The sequence below is a fragment of the Eulemur rufifrons genome, chromosome 4, assembly GCF_041146395.1.
Source record: "Eulemur rufifrons isolate Redbay chromosome 4, OSU_ERuf_1, whole genome shotgun sequence".
NCBI classification, from domain to species: domain Eukaryota; kingdom Metazoa; phylum Chordata; class Mammalia; order Primates; family Lemuridae; genus Eulemur; species Eulemur rufifrons.
The window spans coordinates 41,616,158-41,642,167 of NC_090986.1; the positions used below are offsets into that span (position 1 = coordinate 41,616,158).

At 39.1% G+C, this 26,010-nt stretch overlaps 1 protein-coding gene across 5 annotated transcripts in view; it reads left to right on the plus strand.

Annotated features, from left to right (window-relative positions):
• Positions 1 to 26,010, plus strand: part of TBC1D4 (TBC1 domain family member 4) — a 177,931-nt gene that overhangs the window by 99,946 nt on the left and 51,975 nt on the right. For all 5 annotated transcript variants that reach the window (XM_069467147.1, XM_069467148.1, XM_069467151.1 and 2 more), the window contains exons 2-5: positions 13,641 to 14,225; positions 15,771 to 15,860; positions 19,175 to 19,279; positions 25,689 to 25,821. In XM_069467147.1, coding sequence (XP_069323248.1) covers positions 13,641 to 14,225; positions 15,771 to 15,860; positions 19,175 to 19,279; positions 25,689 to 25,821 — 913 coding nt within the window. The remainder of the gene's footprint in view (positions 1 to 13,640; positions 14,226 to 15,770; positions 15,861 to 19,174; positions 19,280 to 25,688; positions 25,822 to 26,010) is intronic.

Genomic DNA, 26,010 nt, shown 5'->3' on the forward strand with positions numbered 1-26,010 from the left:
CATTCCTCTGGTCTGGCCAGTGGCGTGTGAGTAGATTTGTTGTGTGGCAGCTTCCTTAAGAAACCTTTCCTAAATAAGAGAGTGGTTATTATGTGTGTGGGTGGGTGGGGGTGGGGATGCCCCTCATTCTCTTTTTCTCCTTATTCATTCCTTCTTCATAGCCTGCTGCCTGGAATACACTGTCAACTCTTCGGGAGCCTGTGATTGAGGCCCCCAAGGCAGAGAAACAAGATAGAAGGAACCTGAGTCTTTGTTATTTAATGATATAATGAAGAACCCACACAGCCCTGAACCCCTAACTGCACTTTTATGTGAGAGAGAAATAAACTTCTGTTTTGTGTAACCAATTGCTATTTTGGGTTTCAGTCATAGCAGAAGCACCCAGTCATCATGATTGTGTTCAACAGGTTGTATGTAACACTAACTGATTCCTTAACTATGTTAGTATGTATTCTCATAGACTCGTATACTAGTTAGGACTCTTACAGGCAACGGTGAAAACACCAGTTGTATGAAAGGATCCTGGAGTGGCCCCCAGAATTGGAGAGGACCAAGGGCTCATTTGCCATACCTGCAAGGATGTCTCCACCAGGGACTTGACCGCACCAGGGCTCTTTCTCTCCATATCTTGGTTCTAATTCTGTTTTCCTCTTGCTTTCATTTTGTGTTACTGAAGACTGGCTTTCTCCAGTGAATGGATCTGGCCAGCTAGGGTCCCAGACTAACTTCTTCAACAGCTTGAGACTTGACATGGAAAACGGCTGTTGTCTCATCTTCTGGTGGCGAAATATTAGGGAGAAACTCAGAGTGACCTGGCTCGAGTCACATGCCTCCCCCTTGACTTGTTCACTGGACTTGGATTACTTGCCCTTTGCTGTGGCTACTTTGTGGTGGGTGGGAAGATGGGACCGGGGGAGGGTGCAAGTGTTGGCAGCATCCACTGAAACCATTTGTTAAATGGGTGCTGTTTAGACAAAGCAGTGTCTATTAAAGCTGATAAGTCATTTATAAATGATTTACAATTAAGATCATACTACTTTTTCCTGAAAGCAGTCCATGTGTGAAAAAACTGAGGGCTGCTGCTTTGCTTTGAATTTGGTTTGTGACTTTGAAGCTGTGAAATTTGGCAAGACCGCAGCTCACATAGACCCCTTGTTTGGGAATGTTGATGAAAATGACTTCAGGCCCCATTATCTTATTATACAGGCTGATTATTAGTAACCAGTGAACAATTTCCTTATTTTCTTTTTTCTTTGGTCATGTTGGTTATAATGGAAGCATTGCTGTAATCATTAATCTTTTTAATGTAGACCCAAAGAAGTGTTTTGGATATTAAAGAATTAAGGCTATGACATCCTGAAAAATATTTTAGTGTCACAAATTCTATGTAAAATTCTAAAGTGAGAGCTTCTTTAAGGAATTAAAATCTGACAGTTATATGTTTGACACACATACAATTTGATAAGTAAAAATATCTTTTGGGGGGGCGTTGGTATACTGAGTTACCAGAGTTTACTTGAAATATTTACACAATCATGAAAGAGCAATTCATTGAAATGTAATGGTGTCATGGTGTTGAGTTCCGTAGAAGGGGAGAGGAGATCTCTGTCCACAGGGCAGGCATATCGTGGGTGGATAGGGCTTGGCTTGGGCTGGGCAAAGGCTGGTCATGACACGGTACATGCTTCTCCAAGCAATATGGTAACATTTCAGAGACTTCACAGGTAGAGCTGTATTGCTTGTGGAAGTGTTACATTTATTAATCTGGTTTCCAGTAAGATGTGTGTGAGGTGCATAGAAGGCACATGTACTTTCTCCAGGCTCTTGAAAGTCTCAAGCTTTTCATTGTTTTCTGCAAAGATGACAGGAGAGTGATGTCATTTGGGTCACCTAAGTCATCATACACTTTCCCTTGGTATCATTTTGCCAGGCCACACAAGAGAAGGGGAGGGGACGGGGTCTTTGATATTTAATGAACAAAGAGACATACATTTTAACAGCCAGTCTTATCTCTGGAAATGTCTTTTCTGATCAGAACCTTTCCCTGGTGATGGTCACTGTAGTCCCAGACAGGAAGGAGAAATAAGGTCCAGAAAGGCAATCTTGCTTTGCTGCAGAATGTCATAGCATTAAGTTTTCATTCCCTAGGAGAAGCCAGATCAGGCACACTCCGTTATGACTCATGTTGTTTCAAGGAGTTTGGCTCCACTGTGAGGGCTGGAGAGCGCGCATATAGAGCTCCAGTGTGAATTGCAACTATATGGAAACCAGCGCTTTTCCTTCACCCATGAAAAGTGCAAATCTGGGTCAGAGATTAGGCATCTGGTCACTTGCTATTGCCTTTCCTTCCAGCCTAATCTTGGAGAGAGGCGAAAGTTGTGTTTTCATTTTTGTCCCCGGGTGTCCTGCAGTTAGAAGTTTTCTTCTTTGAAGAAGGAAGACATGTTCCTTTAGTGGTTAATGATGTTTATAAGTAACTGAAGTCTCCAAATAAAAGTTCAAGAATGTCATATTATTTTCACTTGCAAGGTGAAAAATCTGTTGCAGTGGTATAAATATCTGAAGTAATATGGAAGGCCAGGACAAAAATAGGTTTCTGAGAAATGCATGGCGTTTTTTGTTTCCTGGTAGTATTACAGCTTTATCTACTGATCTCAGCTAGAGCTTGTCATGCCCAGATCCCTCTGGGTTCAGCCTTCGCTCCCTGGCCTCTTTTCCCAAGGCCCATTTCGTTGCACAACTGAGCCTTGCTCAAAACTTTCTCTTCTCATGAATTCAGACATTTCATAAGTTAAAACTACTTATTAAGTGTATGGTTTTAGCATTTTGTCTATATGACTTTATACTCTTCTATATCATAATGAAGGACCAAGACAGTTTTCTTACTATGCTTATTATATCCAGCTCAAAAATATCTAACGGATTAAATGTCATCAAGACTTGACTTTGCTGTACTCTGATTTTTTCAGTCTAACTTTATTAATTTACTAATGTTATTGCCAGATTTGTGTAGTCAGTCAAAATTCCAGTAAATTTACCTTACAGTGGTTAATTTTATGAACTTAAAATGAGAGCAGCAGTAGTAATATTTTATAAACAGTGGGGGCATTTTTTCATTATGATAAGGAACTTTTTTGCATTTTTTTTTTTTGGCTCCAACTAGTTTATGTGGGAAAGCGCCCTCTAGTGTTTTTTTGGAGAAAATACAACTGGTATTGAACTGTATACTTTAAAAAGTGTGAGCGTTAAACAGATAATAGGACTAATTTGTAAATAGAAAGCACCTTATTGAATAAATAGGTGGTAGGTTTATCTCACCTTAAAGGTACTTTAAGGTTTGGAAAGAAGGATATGCTGCATTTGAAACTATGGGTCTCATGATGTCCCCATAAGTAAATAAACAACATTTCAGGGATGTTTCTTAGATGCCCCTAGAAAATGGAGATTAACTTTCTTGATAACATGTTCATGAGAAGTTTCATTTTCTTGCTTTGATGATTTTGTTTCTTGTTTCATCTTTCTAAAAACCATGTCCATGTAAATATACATCTCCCAGGAAAGAAATACAGAGTTATTTTTCTTAAGTGACACAAATACTTTATAATCAAACTATGCTTATTTTGGGGGGGTACAGAATAGTGGGTTTTTTTCCTAATTACATGCAAACTTTTTTCAAAATTTATACCTTATATAAATATTACTTTTATAGACGAGCTCCCAATCTCTTCCTAGGCAAAGAAAGCAGTTTTTCTACGTGGCTTCATTTTAGAGTGCAAACCTGTTTTCCAGTCATTGGCAGATTCCTGAGTTTCACCTAAGATACTTGAGATCTCCGGCTAAACCTTAGATTACAATGCAAATGCCTCCAGGTAGGGGTCACATCTTACCATCCAGAGAGCATAGAAAGGGTAGCAGGAGGGTTCTAGAGATAACTTCATCTCACAATTTCACCTATACTCAGGCTTGAATTAAGTTTAATATTGATGTTTAATACTCTGTTAGATCTTCTTCCCCACCCTCATCTCAGCTAATGAGCAAGCTTTCTGTTTTACAGAGAGAATTAAAGCAGTCACAGGAGAAATTCTACAAACTCACATCACCCCATCTGCCCATGGCTGTGCCTTTATGGTCTGCCTTTCCCTTTCGGATGAGCTGCCCCTGCCCCCCTCTTCCCTTGGACCCCAGACTCCGCCCGCTCTTGCCTCCTTAAGGATGTTGCTCCAGCAATTCTGCCCTCTGTCTGGAGATAACAGCGTCCTTGTCACTGTTACATATTTTCAATTGGAAGCTGTCAGTTCTTCCATCTGTGAGAGAACCTTCTCTTGACTCACTTGTTCCTCCAGCTCCTGCCCTAATAGATTGTCTGTTCCTATTGTTTTTGGCCTTCATTCCTGAAATTTCTTTTGAACCTACTCCTGTAAGGCTTTTACCCTTAGCCCCATCAAACGTTTTCTCATCAAAGTCACCTATGATCTCATATTGATTACTTCCTCCTTCAGGAAACCTCTCTTACTTGGCTCCAGGGTACCATTCTCACCTGCTTTTACCCCTGGCTCTTGCTCTATTTTCCTTTGTTCACATCTCTCCATCTTCCAGACTGTAAGCATGTGTGCCTCAGGGTTGAGTCCGTGGGGATACTGCTTTCTCTCTGCCTGGCTCTCTATGTCCCTCTCTGTCTGTCTGTCTCTCTCTCTCTGTCATGTGTTCTCACTCTCTTGATGAACTCATCTAACTCATGGCTTTAAATACCGTCTATACGTCAATAACTTCCAATTTTTATCTCAGCTCTGATCTTTCCCCTGAGCTCTAGACACACATATTCAACTGCCTACTACTGACACATATCTCCTCTTGGATGTCTATAAGTGTCTCAAAATTAACATGTCCAAAACTAAGCTCCTGATCTCTTAAGCCATCTCCCTACCTTAATCTGTTCTTCGTTTTTCTAATTCCTCTGGCCACAAACCCTGAAGTCATCCTTGCCTCCTCTCCTTCTCCTGCACCCCCTACTGGACCCATTAACAAATCATTGTGTCTGTACCTTTAAAATCATATCCAAAAGCGGGCCCCTTGCTGTGGCTCCTGTGTGAGCCACCAGTGGCTTCCCCTGCACCAGTGCAGTGGGCCCCTGCCTGTCTCCCTTGCCCACTCTCCATACAGCAGCCACATCATGTCATTCCTCCACTCAGCACTGTACCAGTGACTTTCTGTCTCGCCAGAATAAGAGCCAAAGTCCTTTCGAGGCCTGTGTGATTTAGATCTCCCTGTCCCTCACAGTCGCCTCTCCCACAGCCTCGTGCTGGCTCACTCCCATCCGGTCACACTGGTTCCTCACAGCTCCCTGAATACGCTGGGCAAATTTGTTCTTCCGGGCCTTTGGACTTGATATTCTGTCTGTCTGGAAGGTTCCTCCCCCAGATATTTGTGTGGCTCATGTCCTTCCTGACTTCAGGTTTTTACTCAAATGTCATAGAGAGTCCTTTGTCTAAAATAGCAACTATCCCCCTCCACATTTTCTGGCCCTCCAAACTTCCCCCTTCCCTGGATTATTTTTCTCTTTGGAAATTTTCACTAAAATCCGTTATATTTGACTTATCTTGTTTATTATTTTTTTCTACCCTATTCCTTCCCCCTCCCATTTAACTTTCATGAAGGCAGGGGTTTTTATTTAGCAATAGCCTCTCACTTCTTTCATCTCCTTAAATAGCACAAATCAGAATTATATTTTGATCTAATTAAACAATATTGAATGCTTTCACTGTCCCAGCACTATGTCAGGCGTATCTCACATGTAATTCATTTTTTCCCAGATTACCTCTGAGATAAACGTGATTTCCATTTTGCAGATGAAAAACCCAAGGCTGGGAGGGGTTAGTGTCTTTTCTATAGATAGAGGTATTGGAGTGGAGTTTTAGAGAGAAGCACTCTAACTGTATGTTGTGGACTTAGCCTGGTATGCATGCTTCTCTTTAAAAATAATGTCGTCGCTTTTGAAAGGGAAAAAACCACTGTCCTTGCCTACTCTTTTGCCATCTGACTTCCTACCACACACCCATCTTCTTTCTTGTTGCATTTATATTTCCCTCAAGCACTAACCTCAGCCACTTCTGAGGAGATTCCATTCTCTTAATTGAATCACATGATTGCCCAGAATTTTTTCCTGTGAGTTACTGCTGTATATTTTACATTTGGTTATGTTTACAAATTTGCAACGGTCATGGGGTAAGAATATCTTCCACAGAAGGAATTCAGCCACATGAATGGTGAGACAGAGGAGAGGGGAGGACGTCGTAGAAAGGTTGAAGGAATTTCTCTCTCTGATATTTGGCCTAACTCAGAGGCCATCAAGGAAGCAGCAGTTAGAGAAGAATGAACCATAAATGGGTTTGGAGCAAAGTGGCTGAGAATATCTAAGAACCAAAGCCTGCTCTGAGAGGAAACTGTCTTGGCTCACAGCCCAAGGATCAAAAACAAAGCTACTCGTATGACTCTGGGTTCAGTCACAGAGATATTCTGCTTTCTTTGGCCCCAAGTAGCCTCCTGTCTTGTTATCTCGTTAGTTTCCTCTTTATTCCTTTAACTTTTGATGTAAACAGTTTGTTTCTACATCTGTAAAATAAGATAGTGGGGGCCAGTGATTCCTTAAGGCCACCTTTAGTTTTATAATTATATGATTGAAAATCACTGTATTACTCCAGTCTAATTTGCACCTAGACTTAGTCAAAATTAGATTTAATTTTACTGTGGAAAATTTACTCCAAAATAATAATTTAGATTTTTAACTAAATATAGAGAATCTCTGAAATACTTTCGGATAAAAGTTAAAATGAGATTGTCAGACAGCTTCACTTTAAAAATGATAGCTTGGCCTGGGTGTGCTTCCCAGGCTAGAAAAATTGTTAGGAATGCTTAGTATTCCTTTAATATGAACGAACTGTTTCATGGCATCTATGTACCTTCCCATGGTTTTCCATTATTTGAAGATGAGATTTTAAAAAGCTAAATACAAGTTATAACATTAAATGACAAAATTTGTCATTTCTCAAAATGCTGAAATTTATATCATGCCATTATATTTTTGACATCTTCTCCATGTTGCCTGGACAGTCTATAAACTAATCTTATCATTTCTTAAGCAAAGCAGGATTATAAAGGAAATCTGCCTGTCCTCTAAGGCATACATTACTTCCAAAGCAAATATAGTTCTTTTCCATACTGTCTCTGAGTGAAACTAGTTTAAATTGCTATTCCTTCACATTATGAAGTTGTTTCAGTTTGCTTGAAATGTTCCCTAATGTTTTCCCTCAACTTTTATTTTTTCACATTTGTCTAAATCTTGCTGTGCCTACACTTGTCTAAATCTTGCTGTGCCTACTATAATTATTAAAAAGATTAATAATGAATCAAGTAGTTGAACTCATATAAATTGTAAAAGAATTCATTCAGTTTTTTGTTTAAATATGTTTTGTAAGGTTATTCTCACATTCATATTTGTATCCATTTTTAAATGTTTATTGAAGTTCCTCTATTCTATCAGTAAACCCTATGAGGAAAAAAGACACCATACTATAGATTAATCTTCTCTCATCTTCATAATTAGTAAGCGTTGGACACTTGTGATTATGTATACAGCATGAGAGAAACAATGTTTATCAAAATTAAAAGTTCCTTTTGAAGAAAGCTAAAGCTTTTGCTTTTTTGTCCTGAACAATCTGTGTATTTCCTGATTGCAGAGTCAGGAAATACTTAACTTTTGAAGCAATAACGGTTACTTGTGGGACGTTTTATAATTGGCTCCACAGTGATAATGTGGACTTTAGCAAATACAATGAAATTACTGATGGTTTATTAAGAAAGAAAGAGAACTTCTTAAGTGCAACTAAGGGCTAATACTGAGGACTTCAACAATTTGGCATAATCATTGCTGTTCGTGAACAACTCCAATTTTCAACCGGCTTCCCAATCCAAGGTATTTTTCCTTTGTGCTTTTTACTATCCAGATTTTTCTCCTCTGTTTGTTTAGGCCTTTAAACATCAGTGTGTGGTAGTTGTAGAATTTGTTTTCTTTTGAAGTTCGGTGAAATGTAGTTTTTAAAATACCAATGGGTTTCTTGGAGTGTGCTAAGTAATTATGATAATTAATGAGAAATAACAGCATGACCTCAAGGCATCTAGTGGCAATTTTTGTTACTGTTGAGAGAAGGAATTGCTTTAATGTCAGAGTCTTAGTACTTGAATCTAAATTGTTTTAGTGAGGCCACTGAAGGTGTAACAACAAAATACTAGCTAAAGGTGGCACTGTGCTTTTTCTAAATATCATGAGATGCATGTAAAAAGCCCTATTCGTTTTATTGGTTGTTGAAGTAATTATTGTGTGTTAATTGAAATGAATCATTTCAACAACTTAACACTATTTCTGGTTTAATAATAAAGATGATCTTCTCTCTCCAGATTATACGTTATCTTTCTCCTATATTAACATTGATCCAAAAATAAACTCACGGAATTTGAATCTAGATGAGACCTAATTGACCACGTATCTAGTACTCCATTCATTTTGCCCTTGAGGAAACTCTAGGTGGCAGAGGTGAAACAACTCTTCCCAAAGGTATTGAGCAAAATATTGGCCAAGCTGGGGATAGAATCCAAACTTCTCAGTCCTTAATCTGCTGCAGTCTTTTTCAAGTATTATTGTTTGGTGTTAAAGACAAAATGCTGCCACAGAGTAAAAACCTTGCCTTGAATTGGTGTAAATCCACACCAGGCTCTGTGGGTTGTGGACAGATTCTGAGCAATGGAGTTAATTTGTAGCTAGAATATGAATAACTAGAATATGTAGCTAGAGTACGTAGCTTGAAGTGCTCTGCAGTGTTTGGAGACATTCTGGAAACAAACAGTCACTTTCTAGTTTGAGTGAACAATGAACAGAGTGAGAAGCCATGGCTTTCCATGGCAGATCTCTTGAGTCATAGTCATCAACAGGAATTGACTAAACCTGTCTCAATCCTGGTGAACTTTTATCAGGGTTCTAGGTACAGGAAAAAGAGATGTTGAAAAGATGCAACACATATAAGAGGGATTCAAATTCATCTGACAATATTTATAAATGTATATATAAATATATGTCAGTTAACACTGTGCTGTAGGAGAATACTGTTATTCCAAAATATTGTATGTATATGCAAGTACTGGACAGAGATTTTATTTCTCTTGTGTTGCTTCTGATGGATCCCTTAATAAATGCCTCAATAAAAGTTTTTCATGGTTCTCCGATAGCTCATTTCCCCACTGTGGATATTTTACTGTTTTACGTGATCAGGGTGTCCTTCTGGTGTGGACTGAGTATGTGGTCAGAGGCTGTCTAATCGTAAATTTTGCACTGTCTTTCACATAAGGGTTAGCAAAAATAGAGCTGAATGTTGTTAGATCAGTCATGTCATTGAAAGTTGTGGCCAGTCGCAACCTGAGAGAAGGTAGTAAGGGTAACTAGAATTGTTTTATGGTATAACATTAATACCTCAAATTATTGGAAGATCAGATTGCCTATTCAGTTTAGAATTAAAGTTGATAAGCTTTGCTTATATAAATTGGGTCATTTACTGAGTTAGAGTTAGGTGTTGAGCCTTTACCTGTGGTTATAGGGAAGGGTCTTGGGAAACTGTAGAAATTCAGCCACTAAGAAGTTTTTCACTCAAGAGCTCTCAATATAATGGTAGAGAAAAAAGGACAAACAGAGCACTTGACACAATTAAGGTTGAATTGCTTTATTTGCAGTTTGAATTGTAGACTAGAACTTTCAGGCTGCACTACATCATTTAAATATTTGTCATGAGGTCAAAATTCTACAGGTTAAAAGAAATCCTACAGATAATATTTATGATTTTATACTCTGTAGACACACCTTTAGAGATTTAGGAGTACTTGGGTTAAAAATCAGATGAAAAGTTTTTAATGGAATACAGTTAGTGAGAAAAGAAATCATTCTCTTAGGACTTTGCCCAACCCATTAGAATCATTTTACTTTTCCCAGGGTTGAATGCCCGCTAGCTCACTGTCCGTAGCTTTGGCCCTTGTCAGGTAAGGTAAATCACATACTAAGGCAAGAAGAAAATGACAGAGGACTAAGGTTTCTAGTCACATGTACACTCAAACACCTGACTTTGTTCCTGAGACTTGTCAAATGTTCAGGGCGAGTCATTAAAACCATAGCATATGGACTTTATCCTTTCGTAGGATATACTTGGTCTAGCAAGCTGCAATTCTTGTGATTTTTAAACTATGAATGCTCTAGCAGTATATCCCAAATAATTACAGTGGCCCCCCTTCTCTGCAGTTTCAGTTACTTGTGGTCAACCATGATTTGGAAACATTAAATGGAAAATTCTAGACATAAACAATTCATAAATTTTAAATTGCATGCTGTTCTGGGTAGTGTGATGAAATCTCGCACTGTCCCACTCTGTTCCTTCTTCATCACAAGAAGAACGGTGACTACAATGCAGTAAGATATTTTTGGGGAGGGAACCACATTCACATAACTTCTATTATGGCATATAGTTATGATTGGTCTATTTTATCATTAGTTGTTGATCTCTTGCTGTGCCTAATTTATAAATTAAACTTTATCATAGGGATGCATGTATAGGAATAAACATAGTGTGCATAGGATTTGGGTACTATCCCCAGTTTCAGACACCCACTAGGGGTCTGATGCATCCCCCTCAGATAAGGGAGGACTACTGTATGCGAAAGAGAAGAAATTCTCGTTTTCATATTGGCGCTAGAAGATTTAAAGACATATCATATATGTCTGAATATGAAGGAACCTTTGAATATAAGATAATCTTCCCTTTTTTTTACAAAAATAAAAATTACCAAAGAAGCTTTTTTGGGGACCAATACATATACTGAGAGCCTACTGTGTGCCAAGAATTATTCTAGGCTCTGGGGATACAACAAGGAAAAAAAAAACCGAGAAATCACTACCCTCTTAGAACTTACATTCTAGCTTATATAATAAATAAATTATACAGAATGTTAAAGGGGGTAAGTGCTATGGAGAGCAATAAAGCAGAGAAAAATCTAGAGGAATGCTGGTTGAGTGTGAATGTGTGCATGCTCACAGAACGCACATGAGGGTCGGAAACACTTGGGTGACATTAGAGCATGGATTCAGATGAGGCAAGGGAGCGAGCCATACAGGTGTCTGGGTTAGGAGCGTGGATTCAGAGACCTCAAGGGAGGAATGTGCCTGGCATATCAAAGGAATAGCAAGGAGGCCAGCGTAGCTAGAACAGTGGGAGTGAGATGGGAGTGTAGTTGGAGATAAAGTCAGAGGAAGAGAGGTGAGGATGGAAAGATTAAAATCCAGATTGAGGGCCAGGTGCCGTGGCTCACTATAATCCCAGCACTTTGGGAGGCCGAGGCTTGAGACCAGGAGTTTGAGACCAGCCTGGGCAACATAGCAAGACCCTGTCTCCACAAAAAATTAGAAAAATTAGCCAGGTGTGGTGGTGTATACCTGTAGTCCCAGCTACTTGGATGGCTGAGGCGGAGGATCACTTGAACCCAGGAGTTTGAGGCTGCAGTGAGCTATAATCATGCCACTACACTCCAGCCTGGGTAACAGAGCAAGACCCTCTCTTAAAAAAAAAAAAAGAAAGTAAAATCCAGATTGACTATCTGAAAGTCATAGGGAGGGTTTGTAGTCACAGTGAAAATTTAATCTGTATGTCTGTCCTCTGCAGTTGGTGAGTGCTCCATAGGACACTGTAAGGATCTTGTCTTTTAATGAAATTGGGAGCTATGTGAGAGTTTGCAGGTGAGTAATGTAGGGGAGGTAAGATTTACTCTCTGTCCTCTTAGGGTCTCTGGCTGGGACTGACATGAGACAGATTAACAGGAGAAAAGCCTATTGATTTTATTCAGTAATTTCTACATATGTATTGGAGCCTGTACAAGAAAAATGAAGACCCAAAGAAGCAGCTAGGGCCAAACATTTATATACTAGGTTGGACAAAGAGGAGTGAATTGTGACAGTGTCACATGACAAAAGGGTTTGGGCTAGGGCAGTTAATTGTGGAAAAGTGACTAGGAAGATAAAGATTAGTTTAACAGCTAGTTAGTTTGTGAGGTTTCTCTCAACCTCAACTCTCTGTCTCTGGTGATAAGAATGTCTTCCTTCCTCCTGGTACAGGGAGGGCACCTTTCACATGGCAATTTTATCTCCTGCTTTCAGGAAGAAAAAGAAAAGTCAGGAGTTCCCTTCTTTTTTTTTTTTTGAGACAGAGTCTCACTCTGTTGCCCAGGCTAGAGTGAGTGCCGTGGCGTCAGCCTAGCTCACAGCAACCTCAAACTCCTGAGCTCAAGCGATCCTCCTGTCTCAGCCTCCCGAGTAGCTGGGACTACAGGCATGTGCCACCATGCCCGGCTAATTTTTTCTATATATATTTTTAGCTGTCCATATAATTTCTTTCTATTTTTAGTAGAGGTGGGGTCTCGCTCTTGCTCAGGCTGGTCTCGAACTCCTGAGCTCAAACGATCCGCCCACCTCGGCCTCCCAGAGTGCTAGGATTACAGGCGTGAGCCACCGCGCCCGGCCTGGAGTTCCCTTCTTGCATCAGCTGTTTTTCAAGTGTCTTTAACTCAAGATAATGAATTTGCCAAAGTGGCATATTTTCGGATGGCATATTTTGATTCTCTCAAGTAATATGATGAGTTAAAAGGGATCATTGTGGTTTTGAGAGTAGACTGAAGGGGGCAAGGGAAACCAGTTAAATGCTGTTGCAGTAAACTGCGTGAACAACGAATAGTATCTTATCCTATGATTGTACCACATTTTGTTCATCCATCCACTTGTTAACGGATATTTGGGTTGTTTGCCGTTTCGGGGTATTGTAAGTAAATCTGCTACGAATATTCGTGTACAAGTCCTTGTATGGATGTGTTTTTCAGTCTTCTAGATGAATCTCTAGGAATGTAATGGGTGGGTCATGAGGTAGGTCCTTATTTAACTAGTAAGAAACTGCCAAGCAGTTTTCTAGAGTGGTGGTGTCATTTTACATTTCTGCACATGATGTATGAGAGTTCTGGTTGCTCCATGTCCTTGCTGACACTTGGTCTTTTATTGATGTTAGCCATTCTAATAGGTATATCACATCTTATTGTGGTTTTAATTTGTGTTTTCTCTGATGGTTAATGCTGATGAGGGGTGTCTAGGTTTTCATCTCTCCATCCAGAAAGCTTATTTTATCCTCACTGTTGGCATTTTAGTTTCTTTCAGCTGAGGCCCATAATAACTTTTAAAAATAATCAAAAGATATTATCATGACTTGTTAAAGGTTGGCAGTGGCTTATACAGTCACATGGTTTTGTTTTTTGAAACTAATTTAAGGGAAAGTGTAACACTGTTATTAAATTTTAATTTCAATTAATTTTCAATACATTTCAGTTTTACCTTCAAGTCATGTATGTCAGATAGTATAATTGAAGTTTATGCTCTATCTTGTGTAGTGTCTACTACTTTCTGGGTCTTATCATTTAGGATAAAAATGCATTCCATATGGTAATAACCACGTCTAGGTGAACGTAAATTGTCACAAAATATTCAACTAAAATGAGGATTTCGAATTGCTTTCCAGGTTCCTGATGTCATCAGCAGCATAAGGCAGTTATCTAAAGCGGCCATGAAAGAGGATGCCAAACCCAGCAAAGATAACGAGGACGCCTTTTACAACTCTCAGAAGTTCGAAGTCTTATACTGTGGGAAGGTGACAGTGACCCACAAGAAGGCCCCGTCCAGCCTCATCGATGACTGCATCGAAAAGTTCAGCCTGCACGAACAGCAGCGCCTGAAGATCCAGGGTGAGCAGCGCGGCGCGGACCCCAGCGAGGACCTGGCCGTCTTGGAGGTGACGGCGCCGGGATCCCCCGGAAACTGCCTGCCCGAGGAGGTGGACGGCGTCGCCAACACCCACCCCGGCTTGCCTGCCTTGGCCAGCCAGCCCGCCGCGCCCAGCGCTCGGGTGTGCTTCCCTGAGCGGATTTTGGAAGATTCTGGCTTCGACGAGCAGCAGGAGTTTCGGTCTCGGTGCAGCAGTGTCACCGGCGTGCAAAGGAAGGTTCCCGAGAGCAGCCAAAAGCCACAGCCGCGAAGGAGACACGCGAGCGCTCCCAGTCACGTTCAGCCGTCGGACTCCGAGAAGAACAGAACGATGCTCTTTCAGGTACCAGCCCGAAAGGGCGCCATCCCGGGCTTCCGCAGAAACTGCTAGACCAGCAGCTGGGCGTCTGCTTCTTGCAAGTTCCTCGTCCCGCTGACCCCCAGAGGCCACGTCTATATAGTGAATTATCCAACTTTTATTTGTTTCCCCTTCAAAAGCACGTAAGGCAGGTGGGGGGAGGGAGGGAGGGAGAGAGAGAGAGAGAGAGAGAGAGAGGAGGCAGAGAAGGGGCCGGAGGCAGACGTGGAGTGTGGGTCGTGAGAAGTAAGGGCGCAAGGGAGGAGGAGAAAGAAGCAAGTCAGGGAGCTTCTTGGAAACCTGTGGAAAGAATAATAGATTATTACTATCTATCAAGGCATTTGCCTGGCATTGGTTTTTAAATAAATGCTTAAAAAAAAAACCTATTTGTAGAAAGCCAGTCTTGTAGAGGATTTAAGGATGCGAATCTGGGATAGTGTGATTTGGCATGGAGAAACACGGAAATTTTTAGAGAAAAACACAAAGCCCCGAGACTCATAGGTGTGTTTTCAGTTGAGAACACACCGGTTTACTCTGTCACACGGAAGAGAAGGTTAAAGGAAACACTATTGGCATGAAAATGTGCTGAATCAGCCATTAAAATAATATTAAATATTTAATAATAAAATTAAAATAATTTTATACAAGCTATATTATTGTTGTAAAAGATAATTCTAATTCTGAAAATAATTTTTGAATGTTGTACAGGGTATAGAAAATGTCAAGTTCCACTCAGAAGAACTTAATTCAAAACAATGCCCTCTAGAATCTTTAACCCTCAGTTTGTAAGATTTGAGGTTTCTTGGGGGGGGAAAAAAAAAAAAGAGTGGTTGTCCTTTTATCCTGTTTTAAAGAACCCCTGAGAAGGAAATTCTACAGTGTACTGTGATGAACAGTCCCAGTATGTAATATTTGCTTTAACGGAAGTTCATGTTTTGTGTTTTTTGTTGTTTTTTGTTTTGTGTTAACTCTAGGCGTGTAATTAAGACTCACTAGAGAGTCGTTGGTGATGTGTTAACTGACTTTCCCCTCTTGTTTAGACTATCAGATTTGTTCTTCTTCTTAGCTAGTCACAGTCCTTGCTGTTAATTTTTCTGAATGACTGTTTATTTCCAAAAATGTTGATTTGTCAGCCCAATGACTTACATATCATTTTGTTGGCCATTTGGGAGAATATATGATTATAACTTATAAATAAATAATTGGTATTTTTAGAAATCATAAGGTAAGGAAAGGTTGCATATTTTTTGAAAAGACAATTATTTCCAATCTGAAAAAAAAGATTTTTTTGTATCTTACAATTGAAGACCAATTTAATTTTCATGATTTTTTTGACAAAGGGAAGAAGCGTTTTGAGGCAGCTGATATTTAGGAGTAAAGTATTGGTTGGATTAGATGTTGGAACACAGCCAATCTGAAGTAGGAATATCTGGGATATAGCATTTGAATCTATGTTATTAGTTGAATATGTAATTGTAATACATTAGATGCTTGTGAGTTGAAATTAATTGGAATGCTTTTATTTTTAAGGTTGGGCGATTTGAAATTAACCTTATCAGTCCAGACACAAAATCAGTTGTGCTAGAAAAGAATTTTAAAGATATCTCCTCCTGTTCTCAGGTATGTATCAAAATATATTGTACTATTTGAAGAAACCAATTAAATCAATAATTGGGCTTAAACCCCTTTAAATTTTAATGTTTTTTGAAATGTTAATTTTTTTTTAAAGAAAATTTATCTTAAACTGAGTGCTCACATGTTTGTGTCCAGGCCAGTAACAAAATCCTGTCTGGGTCCCTTAGTATCTTTTATAACAGTTTGTCTTCATTTGAGTCAACTTCTTTCTCTTCATAATGCCACTTCATCAAATCCCTTCCACTGATGGAATTTTTGTGGTGGTGAGTTCTTTTGAAAATAACTTCACAGTTAGTGTTCCTCAGAATCTTGGGCCGTGGGACTTGTGGGTGTAACTGAGTCATGTTTGCTCTTTATACCATGGTGGGTAGTAAAAGGAGAACTAGTGGTTTCAACTTATTTTAATGTAAATGCTAAATTTTGAAAATAGGTTTTGGTATTTTCTTATATTTTTGATTCACAAACTATGTATTTGAATGTTTTAAAAATAATTAATATAGTCAAAAATGTAGATGATTACAATATTATTCATAAACTAATGTCTTAATGACCATAGCAATAATGTAGAATATTTATCCAAAAGTTAGAGCTACCTAAATATATTGTAAGCATAAAAAGAATTTTTGATGGTGTCAGAATAGGAGGAGTATCTAAATCTAAGTGTGGGAAGGTTAAAAATGCACCTCTGAGGAAGTCCCTGGAATTGAGAATTAACTTCTTTTCTAACCTAGTGACTTAACATACCTTCAAGGAGCTGGATTTGCCAAGACTCCTACCTATATTTTAATGTTGAAAAATCTTGACTACTACCTATTATTTGTTCTTTATTTTCCTTCTTTAAAAAAATTTTTGGAGTTAGCATTGCTAAAGATTTTATATTCTGACATTCTTCCTTTGAAGATGACAAGAGAGTTTTTATATATCTTGTGAATTGTTTGCTCCAGTCTCAGCTAATAGAGTTTGCTTCTAATATTTTGTTTTAATCTATTTTGTTTTAATCTATTTTCTTATATGGAGACATAAAATTTTGTTGTGTAGATAAAAATGTTCTACTCTAATAACTTAGAGGGGCAGGTGTTGAATATAGGAGGAATATATTGCAGATTTCTAAATTCCTATTTAAAGGACACAGAAATTTGGTAGAAAGATTATTTGCTCTAAAGTATACTGAAAAGTATTTATTTGGCATTCTTGTACTTGCCAGTTTACTGGGGGTCCCTGCAAGATCATAAGGTCTATGAGGGCAGGTGCCTTATGCTGTGTTGTCTTATTCTGTAGGACATCAGAATCTCATGTACTAAGATAGTACTAACCCTGAGGTGGTCAGTAAATGTTGAATGATGGAGCTCTTTCTACATGTTGGGCCTTGTGCCAAGTATTGCAGAGAAAGTGAATGAACCAAATGGAGGTCCTGCCCACCCAGAGCACTAAGAGGCATCCTCAAATGCTGTGCCTCCCACCCCACAATCTCCAAGTCTTCCAGTCCCAGTGAGAAAACTTGCAATGCTCATCAAGCATCCAAAGGAAAAACAAAATAAGAAATAAATAGAAAAAAGAATTAATCAAACCAAATATATGAAATGGGGAGTTGAAATATGATTTTTGCTTTTCTTTTTTATTTTTGTTTAAAGGTAAGCTTTGCATTCTGATATTCTCGTTCAGAAAAGGAATGAAACAAAAGCACGAGGGAAATTTGTGGAAAGGCCTTTCTTTAATCAGAATAATTGTCAGGTTAACCACCTGCTCCTCAGTGAGTGGCCCTGCTCTTATTACTTCTTCCCACAGCACTGGACTGATATAATGTGGCTGTATTCAGGAACAGCCTGCTTTTTAATACTGCACACCTACAAATGTTCCTTTCTTCAAAATCTGTAGGACTGTTTGCCTGAAAAGCATGGGGAATAAGGAGTGGTTTTCTTTACTGGAAACATTGCCATTGCCTGAGGACTCACTGAGCTAACGAGATCCTGTGAATTTTTCCCAAGTAGTACTAAGCTGGTAAAAGATATTCTTAATTCACTAATGAGTTGTACCAAATCAAGGCCAGTGGGGCTGCAGTGGAGGGAGTGAGAAGGGAGTGTAGTAGGAAATAAAAGTCAGAGGAAGAGATTAAAATCCAGGTTGACTATCTGAAGGTCAAATGGAGGATTTGTGGTCACAGGGCAAATTTGATCTGTATGTCTATTGTATGTGGATGGCTTATTTCCACCTCGTGAATCGCAACCTCACTCCTCCTTACCGACTTCTTCTTTTTACCAGAGTTGATGTCCTTTTTCTAATCCATAGGATATAGTGAGCTTATTATAACAAAAGTAGTGGTTACCACTTATCAAACATTCCAGCAACTATATTTCTTAGTTCTAAATCTCAAACATTCCTGACAATAGGTATTGTTACTACTGTCTTATAATGAGAAGTGGGTGCTCAGAGATAGCAACCCAGCACAATATTCCATACCTAGCAGATTAGTTGGACCAAGATTTAAGCACAAATCTGACTCGAAAGCCTGTTTTCTTTTCACTTGGATTTAGGTGACTTCCAGGCAACTTTTAATTTTTTGCCTACCTGACTTTCCAGGTATTGTGCTTGCTGTAAATATAATAAGGTGTTGTCTACTTAATGGTATATATGTATTCCGACTGAATGAAAGTCACAGATGATTCTGAATTTTTTATTTAATATAGCTGGTGTTATTTAGCCTGGGTCCAGGAAGTACAATGATTTGTGAATGTGGATAATTGGCACCTGCAATGATTTCTTTAACTTATCAGTCTTTTGACAGTGTATATACATGAGTGTTTATAAGTAGACAAATAGGCTAATACTTTTATATATACTTTAGGGAATTGCATGCCATTTAATTCTAGTATTGTCAGTATTAATCTTTCTCAGATTCTTAGCCTCTGTAGACAAGAACAGAGTTTATGATGAATCCTCAGACTGCCATTCCAAGAAGACAATAAATCGAAAACTCCATTACTTGCAAACATGGAGTAGTGGTTTCAACACAAGATACAGTGGATGGTACCATCAATATTTTTCCTCCTGTGGCCCTGAGTCACAGGGTTTTATCGGAAACAAAATAATCTGAGTTGGTCTCACCCCTTTATTTTGTGTATCAACAGGCCACTGTGTAAGTTTCCTATGACATTACGTCCCCCTTTCATTGCTGGGAAAGAGAAATTCGTAGAACTGTGAAAGGATAGTTCCTTTCACAGCTGTGATGTTGATTTCCATATCGTTGGTTAAAAGGACATATTCCCATGAATCCTGTATTGCACTTCTTTCCTGCCATCTAGGGTATAAAGCATGTGGATCACTTTGGCTTTATCTGTCGGGAGTCTCCAGAGCCGGGGCTGAGCCAGTATATTTGTTATGTGTTCCAGTGCGCCAGTGAATCTCTGGTAAGTGGTGTTATTGCTGTCCGCGTGCTCCTGCCAACACAGCCGTTAAACAGGCCCATCTCTTAGGAACTCAAGCCTTGCAAAATGGCTATCAGTGGGCAGTGGAAAGACAACTAGAAATATGTTTTTGCCCTTCATAGCTGCACAATAGTAGAAAAACAAAAACAAATTGTCATGGTAATTTTTAAGCCTAGATACTTTCTTGGGGTTTAGCAAGCCCACTCATGTAACCACGAGTATTTTTAAAAGGTAGGAAAAAACAAATAGGAGAAAAGCTGTTACTTTTTCCATTGCTCGTATGTGAAGATAAGGAAGGTCATTGATCTCCTGTTTTCTTAACTGCTGTAATATCTCAGAGTAGATAATGCTTGTATTCACAGAGTAGAGAGCTAATTTTGTTCTTTTTCTTTATTTTATTAGCTCTTGCCTTCGTCTGTTAAATACTTTATTCCTTGTGGTCTTATTTTCTAACCTTTATTTAATTTCTTTGGAATTTAAAAGTCAATCCTCTCCAACACCTTGGCCCTCTTGCCCTCTATTGTGGGGGCAATGGGAGTTCAAGAGAAGATATATAAGGCAGGCTTGGAAATACATCTAAGGGACTAAGAAATATGTTGATTTTTTTTTCCCCTCAAAGTTTTTACTTATTCTTCTACCTATGCTGTCTGCCTTAGCCATTTTAACACAAACTTTCAGATAATCAGTCTTTGAAAAGTTTACAGAAAAATATTTTCTTAGACATAGAATCCTTCCACCAGCATTTCTCCCAGGGAAGCACATACAATTTAGACAAAACACAAGCCATCCAGGCAGCACTGTCCTTGTGTCCTTGCTACATGTTACAGTCATACCTTCAAGAGCCTTCCACGTTCCCCAGGTGGACACTGAGGTTAGGAGTAATGAAGAAGTGGGAGTGAATTGCTACAAAGGCACCCTCGGGGTCTCCACCTTTTTCTCTAGGGAATATAAAACTCCCATCCCTAACAGTTTCCTGCCCTGGAGAGTTCCATTTGAGTTTCCTGCTCGCTCTAAATAATTAACCATACCTACGAAATATCCACATATTGATATCTAGGTGACCGTTGCAAAATAGGTTCGGTTTAGGACTTGAGATGGAAATTTGAGGTTGTCATTATGTAAATGACAGCGAAAACCTGGGTGTGGATGAGTACCCAGGGAGAAGAGAGAAAGAGCCAATGCCCCAATACTGGATATCCTTTCACCCTCGCCACGCTCCCCACCCATGCCCCGCCCACCTCACACTTCTCCCTCCCTCTGTCCCTCCTCCTGTCTAAGTTGGAGCCTTCTACCTTGCCTTGGTTGCCTTCCTCTCCTGCCTTTCCCAAACCTCTCATTTATCCCATGTTTTATTTTGGCTGCATCATTTACCCAACTTCCTTGTTTAGAAACCCAAATGCATTCTCCTTCACCTATATCCAGTTGTTCACCAAATCCTAGTGATTCAAAGATAGAAATGTCTCCCTGACCCATTTCTCCTCCTTTTCCTCTTTGCTGTCTGATTCTGGCATCATCTTCTTTACTTGGACTTTTGTATTAGTGTCCTAACTAGTCTCCCAGCCACTGGTTTAATCTGCTATCTATTCATTTTCTACATTATGCTTAAGTTTTATTTTTCTCACAAAATTTCCTCTCCAGAACCTAGTTTATGCCTCACTATTAAGGGAAAATGCCTAGAGCATCTGGCCCACAGCAGGGCCATCTTCCTTCTCCAGCCTTCTCTGCTGTAGTTTCACACTTGGACTGGAATGCCCTGCCCTTTCATGACGTCTTCACACATACTGTTCTGTCTCACAAGCTGTTCTCTGGGCATGACCACAATGACTGCTTTGATGATTGGTGTGATGTTGCTTTTAGTTTGGTTTGCCAGTGAAAGCAGCAAATGATCAGTGTAGGGGACCCACATGAGATCAACGGCTTACATGCACGGCTTAGCTCTCTGAAGGCCCCCGGGGCTCTCAGAAGTGCAGCTGGAGCCCACAGGCCACTGTGCACTGCGTGGAGTGAGGAGTCTGCCTTGTCAGAGGATGCCGGAACCGGGCCTGCTGCTTTTCACACTGTCAGGCGGAGAAGTGGGCCGTGTCAGCCTCAAGGGCCCACATGTTACTAAACAAGGAGCTTGTGCAGTACTTTAGTTATCTTTTCGTGGGCTTTTTCTTGCTGCTTTATTGGAGGTAAAGCAGGCCTGGTCCTGGTCTACTGTAACCTGAGTACCCTTCCCCTCCTTTTTTTACTACGTATTTTTCAGGACCCTTCTTAAATATCACATCCTACTGAAACCTTTTCTGACCCCCTTTTTCCTAGGAATTGGCTCCTTTAGCTGCTCTGTTGTGAGTGTTCTTACTTGTTCATAGGTCTCTAACCCATCTTGCCTATGCCCACACTTTGGTTGCATAACCATCTGTTCCCCTCAATTGTGAATTTCACTGTTAGGACCATCTCTTATTTATGTTGTGTCACTGGGGTTTCAAGGATAGCAGGTGCTTGAAATTTTTTTTGAGTAATTGAATGACTGCGTTACTCGTAACTTCAGGCAGTCGTTTTCTAGATGCTGGTGAGTCTCTGATCACTGGATAGCTTGCACTAAAAGGAAAACTATTGATATGAATAATAAAGCTTTCTTATTGCCAGTCTCTTTTACAGGTTTTGTTTTGCTTTTAGTTTTTAGTGTTTTCATTTTGCCCTCACGCATAGAGAGTGAATTTTGGAAACAGACTCATAGTAGAAAGTCTGGGGACAGGCTGCGTTTTCCCACCTAACATCTCTGTGACTAAGGCAACAGACCAGACTGGCTGTGAATGCCTTCCTGTTACTTGAAGCTGTGTCAGAATCTGAGTTTTGGCATCATTATTCTTAAAAACAGGCCCATGCTAGGACCTTTCAAACCCTGTTTACTCTAATTTTATCAATAAGCATCTTAACTGGAGAGCGAGGCATCAGAACTGAAAGCTAGAAGAAAACTTAGATGTAAATTTCCTGCATAATAGGGGATGACTTAAGCAGCTGACATATAGAACAAAACAAAACAGTCAATTAAATACTGTCGGTCTAAGCAGTGTTAGGATTGATGTGGCTAGTGTAAGACAGTATTGCCAAACCTGGTGTGCTGACTTATCTTTTCTAAGTACCAATACACAGGTAGCATTTTCTTTTTCTTTTTTGTGACAATGCTATGAATTTGTAAACAGTATAGTGTTCTGATGGGCCTTGCAGGGTTACACTGGAAGTTTAGAATGCTCAGTTCTTTTTTTTCTCCTTCCTTTCCTCCCTCCTTCCTTCCCTCCCTCTCTCTCTCTTTCTTTTTAAAAACAGATGTAGGCAGGTAGCTTAATCTTGTATAACCAACCCTTGATATTTGTAGAAAATATTTCTTCAAAAGTGCTTTCTCCAAAATTAAAGAGTGTGAAAAAAAGTGCAGGTTATGGTTACTGCTACTTTTTTTGTTTTTTTGAGACAGTCTTGCTCTGTAGCCTGGGCTAGAGTGCAGTGTTGTCATCATAGCTCACTGCAACCTCGAACTCCTGGGCTCAAGCCATCCTCATGCCTCAGGCTCCTGAGTAGCTGGGACTACAGGTGCACGCCACCATGCCTGGCTAATTTTTTTCTATTTTTGGTAGAGACGGGGGTCTCAGGCTGGTCTCAAACTCCTGAGCTCAAGCAATCCTCCCACTTTGGCCTCCCAGAATGCTAGGATTGCAGGTGTGAGCCACTGCACCTGTCCAGGTTACTGCTACTTATAGATGAAGAAAAAGAAAACTCCACAGATGCAGACAAAATTATTCAGGGAAAATATAACCAAAAGCAAAAAAAAAAAAAAAAAAAAAAAAGAGCCAAGCTACTCAAGACCCAGAATTTGTATGATGTTAATAGTTAATGAAATAAACATAGCATTTCATTAGAAATGAAGTATTAGTATATTGATAGAGGAATGACATATAAAGTCTAAGAAGTTATCTTTCTCTTACATCAGGTGTTGAATATACTTGTAAAATTAAATCTAACAATTAAAGATCAAGAAAAGTGGGGAGGGTAGCAGGTAAAGAGACAGGTTCAGATTTGAGATCTACATTTCTAAATAATGAAGACAAGTTGCAGATGTTTCAGAGAAGAGCAATAGTCTATGAAAAGTGTCTCATCTAAAGGAAAATGGGCATAATTGACATCATTTAGCTTAAGAACAAGAAGTGTAGGACTTGCCTTTAGTCATGAGCAATTGTGAGAATTTACACACAGTATAGAACGAGATAAATGGGCTTAAAAATCTAACAAATATGGAGAGCACTTCAATATGTGGGTGATTGAATGGACGTGGAAGTAGACATTGCCTTGTTAGCAATAGTCAAAATGGGATTGAGCCATTCTTTATTGGACAGTTTGAAATTTAAATTTTTCCAAAAAATTTAATCTAGATAATCTCTTGAAGTCCTTACACATCCTGTAATTCTTAGTTTTATTCTAAAATGCCACAAAATACCTAAGTTTGGTGTATACTATAAATGTTTCTCAGCATTGTTTTCTTTATGGATTTCCCCCCTCGGATCATAAATTGGCTTCTTTGTCCCATGTGATGCTTTTCACTAGGAATTTAATTTTGCCAAGAATAGTTACTTACTTTTTGTTTGCATATGGTTGATTTATCTTTGCCTTTCCTTTGCTTTTAACCTTTTGACACGACCTATGATTTTGTTGTTGTTATATCTAGACTAAAATAATTAAGTTATTCGTGGTGCACTAATTTGAACTTTCAGTTGCACTGATCTCACAATAGAATTTGTAGAAAATTCTGGAAAAAGTGGTGGCTTTTAGAAGACAAAACATTTATAATTTTAGAAGTCAAATAAAATTTTTAGTGATACTTGTGGCCAGGAGAAGTTGGTAGCCACATTTCACACACCATTGAAATTGCCTCTTGTTTCATCTAGAAATAGGGAAGAAAACGCCAAAGTTCAATATTTGTACTTGGAGGCCTTTTACAAGGCAATATTGTTAAATAACAAATAACCTTTGTGAAAGCTATTTATATTACTAAGCAGATTACTAACCCCTTCAGTGTCTTTAATAAATGAGAAACAAGAAAATTGAAATAAATGCACATCTGCATAAATAATTAAAATTGCTTTTGAATACATAACAAGGCAAGTGAAATCAAAATGCAAAGGCATTAAACATGTAGTTAGTGCTTTTATTTCCAAGAATTAGAAATCCTTATTTTCTGGTTACAGTATAAAATATTTTATGAATAATTCATTTTTACTCATGGAGTGATGTGAAATTATTTATAAGTCTTTTTAGGGTTAGTGGCATAATAAAACATGACTGAATAATGACTGACTACTTAGTGTTTGATCTCTCCTTCTAATATTAAAGTTTCTTTTTCTTCCAGGTTCCTCATACTCAAATGCAGAAGTAGATTAAATCCTTTAAATAACAACTTATTCTTAAGCCAGGCCGTAGGGAAGGGGGAAAAAGAGAATAAAAACATGGTTTACCAAGCATTGGTAAATGGTTTTGAATATCAAAGCTGGTTTGGATGAGGCCCTTAGTGCTCAAATAGCCCTGCCATGCAAGTGTCGTAATTTGATATAAGTTCTACGGAGGGAGGAAAAATCACACCATACATGGTGACTGTGTCACAGAAAGGGAGCTACAGCCTAAAGCTGGTTTAACAATGCATGAGGATGAGCTGTTAGTTGGTTTCAGAGAAGCAGGCAGGAAAGTCTAGATTTACTCTTCTTGACTGTGTCAATGAAAGAGCAAGAAAGAAACGGACTGGAGTTTGTAAGCCACTGGGCTTCATGGCGAGACCCAGCTATTAGACACCATGATGTCAGGACTTAGTGTCACAAATCAGAAGTGGAATGATGATAGATCAGAAGTTAGAGTTTAAATGGAACTCATTTTCCCCCAGAACTTCACCTAAACACATGTTTCGTTGGTTTTAACACTAAAAGTGGTTCAGAAGAATAAAGTAAATAGGATACCTTTTAACACAAATGAGTGTGGAATCTATTTTGTTGCTCCCTGTATGTGGCAGACAAAACTTCCAAAAAGGTCTTTATCTGATCAACCATTTAATTAAACAAAGACCTAATAGACTAATGAAACTGTCTGGAATAGTATGGTTCTCAGTGGGATTTGAAAATAGCATTCAAGTAACAGATCAGTATGATATTACACAAGTTGAGATGGTCTTATTTCATCCAGCTTTCAATTGTATGTATGAAAAGTCCAACTTCAAGCCTTAATATTTTCTCTCTGCCAGCTCTGTAGCCATCAAAATTCAATTATTTATTGTGTAGTCAGCATGAACAAAAACTCACATTGCTGTTGAGATTTTAATGTTACCGTGAAAGCAGCCTTTTACAGACCTGAGTTTCATTTCTTCCTGTAGGTGGATGAAATAATGCTGACTCTGAAACAGGCTTTCAGTACCGCCGCTGCCCTGCAGAGCGCCAAGACCCAGATCAAGCTGTGTGAGGCCTGCCCTATGCACTCTTTGCATAAGCTCTGTGAAAGGATTGAAGGTACAGTATAACGTGGCCTTGGCACAAGAGGAGTTTGCTTTGGCATTTGGGAAATGAGAAAGTCCCTACTGTCATTGAATAGTCCTTTGTTTCTATGTGAAACAAGAACCCAAAGAATCATTTCTCATGTCCAGTCAAATTGCAGTGTGCTTGTCAGTTTCTGCTGTGTGCTTGACTGTCTCTCTCTTT